This window comes from Gavialis gangeticus, unplaced genomic scaffold (assembly GCF_001723915.1).
Source record: "Gavialis gangeticus isolate Ggan-Ray unplaced genomic scaffold, GavGan_comp1, whole genome shotgun sequence".
NCBI lineage: Eukaryota > Metazoa > Chordata > Crocodylia > Gavialidae > Gavialis > Gavialis gangeticus.
This window is the reverse complement of record NW_017728997.1, coordinates 19,161,593-19,168,942: the sequence shown is the minus strand read 5'-3', so window position 1 is coordinate 19,168,942 and position 7,350 is coordinate 19,161,593. Positions and strand designations below refer to the sequence as shown.

Below are 7,350 nucleotides of genomic sequence, written 5' to 3'. Positions count from 1 at the left end.
CGCGCCCTGGCTCCTCCCGCGCTCCCCGGCCTGGCAGAGCCCCGCGCTGGCCAGGGCGGGACCTGCCGCGGGGTCCCTGGGGCATCTCCTTCCCCTCGCTCCCACGTGCAGGAAACTGTGACTCATCCGGCAGCCACGGCTCCGGCCTGGCTATTTCCAGCCTGGGCCGCTGCCAGGCCTGGCCCGGCCCTCGGCAGCCGCCGGGAAGCTGGGGGGGACTTCAGCTCTGCAGTGGTGCCCCAGGGAGCCCCTGCCTAGCGCGTCCCCCACCCCCCGGCCAGCGTGCCCTGGCCCCAGCCGTGCTGGCTGCTCCCGCCGGGCTCAGGGCCGACTCTGCCTCCCCAGGGGTGGAGCAGGTCAGCATCCGCCTGGACCTGGAGGCCGAGTTCCACTTCACCCACCTCATCATGACCTTCAAGGTGAGCCCCAGCAGGCAGGCGGCGGTGGGAAAGCCTGGCCTGGCCTGGCCTGGCCTGGCCTGCAGCGACCCACGCGACTGCACCGGGCCCGTCCCTTCAGGCCTCACGCATCCCATCCCCACGGCCCTCCCTGCTGCCACGCCGGGGGGGGATGCGCGGCCTTGCCCGTCCCGTGCTGTGATGGACACGCCAGCTCCTGCGGCCGTGCCGTGGCTGACGTGCTGGTTCTTGTGGCCCTGCCGTGGGCAACGTGCCAGCTCTCGTGGCTGTGCCGTGGCTGACGTGCTAGTTCCCGTGACTGCCATGGCCAATGTGTCGGCTCCTGTGGCCTCGCTGTGGCGAACGCAGCATCTGCCACGGGCTTGCCCCGGGCAGCCCAACTGCTCCCAGGGCCACGCGCTGGTTGCCGTGCTGGGTCCCGCGGCCGAGCCCTGGCTAACGCGCCGGGTGCTGCCCGCAGACCTTCCGCCCGGCCGCCATGCTGGTGGAGCGCTCGGCCGACTTTGGCCGCACCTGGCGGGTTTACCGCTACTTCGCCTACGACTGCGCGGGCTCCTTCCCGGGCGTGTCACGTGGGCCCCTGCGCCACGTGGACGACATCATCTGCGAGTCCCGCTACTCGGACATTGAGCCGTCCACAGAGGGCGAGGTGAGCGGCCCGGCACGACTCCCTCCCGCCAGGCCCAGCCGCGGGGGCGGCTCGGGGGCAGGCAGGCCCCGGGCTGAGGGCTGCGCTCTCGCGCTGCAGGTGATCTACAGGGTGCTGGACCCGGCCCTGCCCATCCGGGACCCCTACAGCCCCGCCATCCAGAGTGAGTGGAGCCGGCGGGGTGGGGGCTGGGCTGGCACGCGTGCGATCTGTCCAGCCCGGGAGACGCCCAGGTCAGCGCCCGGCTGCACTGCCACAGGCATCCCTGCCCGTCTGCCCGCCCGTCTCCCTGCGCTGCTGGACCCTATTTTGGGCTGAGTTATTCTGGCTACTGCTGCTTCTAGCCCTGGCTGCAGGGGGGGAGCGAGTCCCCCTCACGCTCTGTGTCCTGCCCTGCAGAACATGCCTGGCCCCCGGCAGCGGGGGGGTGGGGGGCACAGGCTGGGGCAGCACGAGCAAGGAGAGCGAGGGGCAGCGCTTGGGCCAGCTGGGACTAGGCATCGTGGGGCTGGCAGCCGGGCCCTGTTGTGGGGTGGGCACCCAGGGCTGGGGTGCAGCAGGCAGGGGCCGCACCTGTGAGTGCTGCAAAGCTGGGGGCCTGCCCTGGCCCCTGCCCCTGCCGCTGCCCGTGGGGGCTGGCAGTGGCCTCCTGCCACCCACAGACCTGGTGCGCGTGACCAACCTGCGGGTGAACCTGACCAAGCTGCACACGCTGGGCGATGACCTGCTGGACTCGCGGCGGGAGATCAAGGAGAAGTACTACTACGCCGTGTACGAGATGGTGCTGCGCGGCAACTGCTTCTGCTACGGCCACGCGGCCCAGTGCGCCCCTCTCCCCGGCAGCCCCGACCGCGAGGGCATGGTACGGCCGCCCGCCCCAGGCAGAGCCGGCTCCTGTCGTCGAGCATGAGGCAGCTCATGCCAAGCGGGGTGGGCCTGGGGGTCTCAGCCCTGCTCCCCCTGGCTAGGGCAGGCCGAAAGGCCCCGCTCCTGTCCTTGGGGTCCTTCCCCGCCCCCCCGGGCCCTGTGGCTGAACAGGGCTCAGGCTGTGGGGTCTCACGGCTGCCCTCCCGGCAGGTGCACGGCCGCTGTGTCTGCCAGCACAACACGCAGGGCCTGAACTGCGAGACCTGCGCCGACTTTTACCATGACCTGCCCTGGCGCCCAGCCGAGGGGCACAGCACCAACGCCTGCCGCAGTGAGTGCCTGCAGGGCCCTGTGCCCACCTGCTGCCAGGAGGGGTCTGGCTGGGCCAGGGGGAGCGGGCAGCAGCCAGGGATGCCAGGCTGTGGTGCTGCGGGGGTGAAGCCGGTGCTGGCGTCTCTGCAGGGTGCGAGTGCAACGGGCACGCGAGCCGGTGCCACTTCGACATGGCCGTGTTCCTGGCCACGGGCAACGCCAGCGGTGGCGTGTGCGACGACTGCCAGCACAACACCATGGGGCGGCGCTGCGAGCTCTGCAAGCCCTTCTACTACAAGGACCCCGGGCGCGACCTGCGGGACCCCAGCGCCTGCCGAGGTGCGGGGCCGCGGGGTGCGGTAGGGCACGGCTGCTGTGGCCGGGGGTGGACAGGCTGCGGTGACCGGCCTGCCTGCCTGTCCGCAGCCTGCGACTGTGACCCCGATGGGACCCTGGATGGGGGCCTGTGTGACAGTCACGATGACCCGGCGCTGGGGATGCTGGCTGGGCAGTGCCGCTGCAAGGAACACGTGCAGGGCCCCCGCTGCGACCGCTGCAAGATGGGCTTCTTTGGGCTGCGCGCCGACAACCCCCAGGGCTGCCAGCGTAGGTGCCGGGCCCTGCCCCTTGGGGGGGTGCTGGGGCAGTAGCACGGGCGGGGGGGGCTTCTCCAGCCCAGCCGGGGCACTGGGGGGTGGGACAGTGCTGGGGGGCCGGGCTCCTGCAGCCGTGCCACAAGGCAGGGGCACTGGCAGGGCCTGGGGAGGACTGTGCTGGGGGGCTGCCTGCCCTTGCAGCTGTGCCCCCGGTTCAGGCACAGGGACGGGGTGCTGGGGGGCCAGGGCAGGCTGCCATGCAGGTGCCCTCCACCCTGCTCTCGCGGGCAGGCTGCCAGTGCGACCCCCGCGGGACTGTGTCGGAGGGGACCCCGTGCAACCCCATCAGCGGCGACTGCTTCTGCAAGCGCCTGGTGACCGGCCACAGCTGCAGCGAGTGCCTGGTGAGTGCTGGGGGGCGGGGGCCACGCACCGCAGCCGCGGCGCTGAGGCCCTGACGGCGTGTCTCCCCCCAGCCCGAGCACTGGGCCCTGAGCCACGACCTGCCCGGCTGCCGGGCCTGCGACTGCGACGTGGGAGGTGCCCGGGACAACCAGTGAGTGGCGCTGGGGAGCAGGGCTGGGGCAACAGCTCAGGGGTCCCCTGTGCTGCCCAGGGCCCTAATGGCACCCGTGCGGCAGGTGCGCGGCGGAGACGGGGCAGTGCCGCTGTCGTGCCCACATGCTGGGCCGCCAGTGCCGCCAGGTGGAGCCCGGCTACTTCCGCATCCGCCTCGACCACTACACCTATGAGGCCGAAGATGCCCGGCTGCGACAGGTGAGGGGCCGCGAGGCCAGAAAGTCCCGCGCGAGTGCTGTGCCAGGGTAGGCCCCATGCCACGCGCATGCTGGGCTGCTCAACTGACTGCGATCCCCACAGGGCTCGGTAGTGCCGCGCACAGCCCCCGATGGCCGCGCGCCCACGTGGACGGGCACAGGGTTTGCCCGCCTGCAGCAGGGCAGCGCAGCGGAGTTCCACGTCGCCAACGTGCCGGCCGCCGTGGACTACGACGTCGTGTTGCGCTACGAGCCCCAGGTGAGCAGCGTCCTGCCCTGCCCTGCCCCCGGTGCAGCCCCGGTCGCCCCCGTCCCACCGTGAGCCCCTGCTCACCCCCCAGAGGCTCAGCCCTCTGCATGCCCCCCGCTCACCGGTGCCCAGGCACTGACTGCGTCCTGCTCTCAGCTGCCCGAGCCGTGGGAGGAGGTGAAGCTGTCAGTGCTGCGGCCAGGCCCCATCCCCACCAGCAGCCCCTGCGGCAACACCATCCCCGCCGACGACCTGCTCGCTGTGGCCCTGCCGCCCGACGCCAGGTGAGGGCCCTGCCGCGAGGGCAGCTGCCCGGGGGTAACGAGCTGCTGCGCTCTATGCTATGCTGCGTGGGCACCGGTGCAGGGGAGTGCCAGCATTGCTGTGCCTGGTATCCTGCCTTGCACTGGCCGCCCTGTCCTTACCACCTTGTCCCACCCGCCTGCAGGCACGTGGTGCTGTCCCAGCCCGTCTGCCTGGAGCCGGGCGTCAGCTACACCATCCGCCTGGAGCTCGGGCGCTACTCGTCCCGCCAGCCGGAGCCTGGCATCGCCATCCTTATCGACTCAGTGAGTGCCTGGAGCATGGGGGACATGCCGGGGCCGTAGGGCTTGCTGGGGGCAGGGGTGCCCGTGTGGAGACATGCTGGCAGTGGGGGAGTCATAGCAGGGGAGGCTTGGTGCCCAGCCCGGACAGGACACAGTGCCCATCCGGGTGGGTGGATGCCCGACGGGCGCCCATCTTATGCCCTGCTCCGCAGCTGGTGCTGGTGCCGCGCTACTCCTCCATGGAGATGTTCATTGCGGGGGACGCCGCTGCGCTGGGGCGCAGAGAGACCTTCGAGCGGTACCGCTGCGCCCAGCACGCCTGGGCCGTGGGCCAGGCGCTGACCGCTGAGGCGTGTGCTGGCCTGCTCACCAGCATGTCGGCCGCCCTGCACGGCGGGGCGCTGCGTAAGTCCCCTGCCCCCCACCTCCCGCCGGCTGCCCACCCGGCGCCCACGCTGACGCTGCTCTGTGCCCGCAGCCTGCCGCTGCGACCCCCAGGGCTCGCTGAGCTCCGAGTGCGACCCCCAGGGCGGGCAGTGCACCTGCAAGGCCAACGTCATGGGGCGCCGCTGCCACCTCTGCACCCCAGGCACCTTCGGCTTCGGGCCCAGCGGATGCCGCTGTGAGTGCTCCCTGCCCCTGCCCCAGTTTCCCCAGCCGCTGCTCTGGGGAGGTGCCTCTGGGGTATGCTCTTGGTTGGGGGGTTGGGCACTGCTTCTGGCTGGGGGGGCTGTTTCCCACGGTGTACTGGGGGTGGGGTCCGCGGGCCCTGGGAGGCTCTGGCATGTCCCTGGGGGCTCCAGCCTCGGGGGCACGTCCTAGGTGTGGGGGCCCTGGCTCCAGGCGCGTTCTCGGGGGCGGCGCCTGGGTGAGGCAGACCTAGGAATGGGCAGGGTCAGCAGCCGGTCCCTTCATCCCACACGACACAGCAGGTTTCTCTCCTGTTAACAAGAAACTAGCAGGTTTAGTGACGTGTCGGGGGCTCCGTGCTGGATGCTCAGCTTAAAAGCAAAGCAGAAGCCAGCATAACAAGAGCAGCTGGCCTGCGGAAGTGCTGCTTGGCACGTTCAGTTTAACGCACGCACCCAGCCAGACAGTCCAAAACCTTGTTGCATTTGCCTGGTAGCGGCTCTAGTTACAGGTACATCTCTTACTCCCATTCACAAAGCAAAATCCAACTTGGAGCATCTGCACAGTGCGTCCAGCGCATCACCATGCTCGATTAACTTGCACTTGAGCTAACGTCCCTGTGCCCGAGCTAAGGCTCTCACCGAGTCCACAGGGCGCGCGCTGGGGGGAGAACCGGGAGTAGCCGAGGTAGCAACGTTGCAGAAGAAAGGGTCACTTGATGAGTGGCACGTCAAGGCCATTAATGAGGAAAGAGGATTGCTAGCACCTGTGGAGTGAGAGAGATTAGCAGGAATGGGATAAGGAGCCATGGAGCAAATGGACTCCCTGGCCTTGCCCAAAGAGCGGCGCTGCTGCCTCTCTGGGGCAGGTGGCTTTAGTGTTGGGGCAGAGCCGGGGTGTGACTGCATGGGTGCACGGCCCCGGGCCTGCCCTGGCTCCCAGGGGCCCCTTCCTGCCAGCTGCAGCCGGTTCGGGGTGAGGGCGGGTGCGTCTCTGCCCCCCACTCACAGCCCTGCCCTTCCAGCCTGCCAGTGCAGCGGTGATGGGGCCCTGAACGGCTTCTGCGATGGCGCCACGGGGCAGTGCCCCTGCCAGCCGGGCGTCTTCGGGCCCCGCTGCGACCGCTGCCAGCCTGGCCACTGGGGCTTCCCTGCCTGCCAGCCCTGCCAGTGCAACGGGCACGCCGAGGAGTGCGACCCGCGGACCGGCTCCTGCCTGCGCTGCCGGGACAACACGGATGGCGACCGCTGCCAGAGGTGACGGGCAGGGACCGCCAGGCCGGCAGGCTCCTTGCATTGGGGGGTGGGGTACAGGGTGGCAGCAAGGGTCAACTTGAGGGTGCTGGGGGCAGGGGCACCTATGCAGTGCAGGGGCAGGGGTGCCCTTGCAGGGCCGGACAGGTGCCCCCCCCACGCTCTGCCTGCCCCCCCGCAGGTGTGCAGCGGGTCACTTCGGGAACCCGGCGCTGGGCTCGGGCGAGCGGTGCCGGCCCTGCCCCTGCCCCGAGGGCCCCAGCAGCGCCCGCTACTTCGCCAGCTCCTGCCACCAGGACGCCCGCTCGGGGCAGGTGGTCTGCCACTGCCAGGCGGGCCACACCGGTGAGTGCCACGGCATGGAGCGGGCCACGAACACAGGCGCCGGCTCCCTCCTCTCCTGGCGGGGCGGGGGTCCAGCCACCTCTTAGCCCCCTCTGGCCGCCACAGGGCCCCGCTGCGAGGAGTGCGCGCCCGGGCACTTCGGGAGACCCCAGCAGGCGGGTGGGCACTGCCGGCCCTGCCAGTGCAGCGGCAACATCGACACAGCCGACCCGGGCGCCTGCGACCCGCACACCGGGCACTGCCAGCGCTGCCTGTACCACACCGAGGGGACGCACTGCCAGCACTGCCAGCCTGGCTACTTCGGCAATGCTGCCCGGCGCTCCTGCAGGCGTGAGTATGGGCCGGGGGCTTCCCTCCTGGGCGGCCCCGGTCCCAGCGGGGCTGACACTGTGTCCCCCGGCTGCAGGCTGCTCCTGCCACGCCCTGGGCACGCAGCACAGCGAGTGCCCGTCGCCAGATGCCTGCCGGTGCGAGCGGCGCAGTGGGCAGTGCCACTGCCTGCCCCACGTGCAGGGCCAGAGCTGCGACCGCTGCGCCCCCCACTTCTGGAACCTGGCCAGCGGCCGGGGCTGCGAGCCCTGCGGCTGCCACCCCCTGCACGCCCGGAGCCCCGCCTGCAACGAGGTGAGGTGCGGGGCCTGGGGGCACGGGGCCGGCAGGCTCCGGGGGGGCAGGACGCGGTGGTGCGGGCAGGTCTGGGCGCGC

General features: G+C 71.1%; 1 protein-coding gene across 1 annotated transcript in view; it reads left to right on the top strand.

Annotated features, from left to right (window-relative positions):
• LAMB2 (laminin subunit beta 2) overlaps window positions 1–7,350 on the top strand; it is a gene marked incomplete at its 3' end in the record, with an annotated part of 51,309 nt that overhangs the window by 40,803 nt on the left and 3,156 nt on the right. The window contains exons 34-52 of the mRNA XM_019504593.1: window positions 326–419; window positions 880–1,068; window positions 1,168–1,231; window positions 1,731–1,930; window positions 2,146–2,266; window positions 2,398–2,586; window positions 2,674–2,853; window positions 3,135–3,247; window positions 3,320–3,399; window positions 3,485–3,620; window positions 3,723–3,878; window positions 4,026–4,153; window positions 4,318–4,438; window positions 4,630–4,822; window positions 4,896–5,039; window positions 6,072–6,303; window positions 6,482–6,645; window positions 6,751–6,975; window positions 7,052–7,269. Of these exons, the coding sequence (XP_019360138.1) occupies window positions 326–419; window positions 880–1,068; window positions 1,168–1,231; window positions 1,731–1,930; window positions 2,146–2,266; window positions 2,398–2,586; window positions 2,674–2,853; window positions 3,135–3,247; window positions 3,320–3,399; window positions 3,485–3,620; window positions 3,723–3,878; window positions 4,026–4,153; window positions 4,318–4,438; window positions 4,630–4,822; window positions 4,896–5,039; window positions 6,072–6,303; window positions 6,482–6,645; window positions 6,751–6,975; window positions 7,052–7,269 (2,947 nt within the window). The remainder of the gene's footprint in view (window positions 1–325; window positions 420–879; window positions 1,069–1,167; window positions 1,232–1,730; window positions 1,931–2,145; window positions 2,267–2,397; window positions 2,587–2,673; window positions 2,854–3,134; window positions 3,248–3,319; window positions 3,400–3,484; window positions 3,621–3,722; window positions 3,879–4,025; window positions 4,154–4,317; window positions 4,439–4,629; window positions 4,823–4,895; window positions 5,040–6,071; window positions 6,304–6,481; window positions 6,646–6,750; window positions 6,976–7,051; window positions 7,270–7,350) is intronic.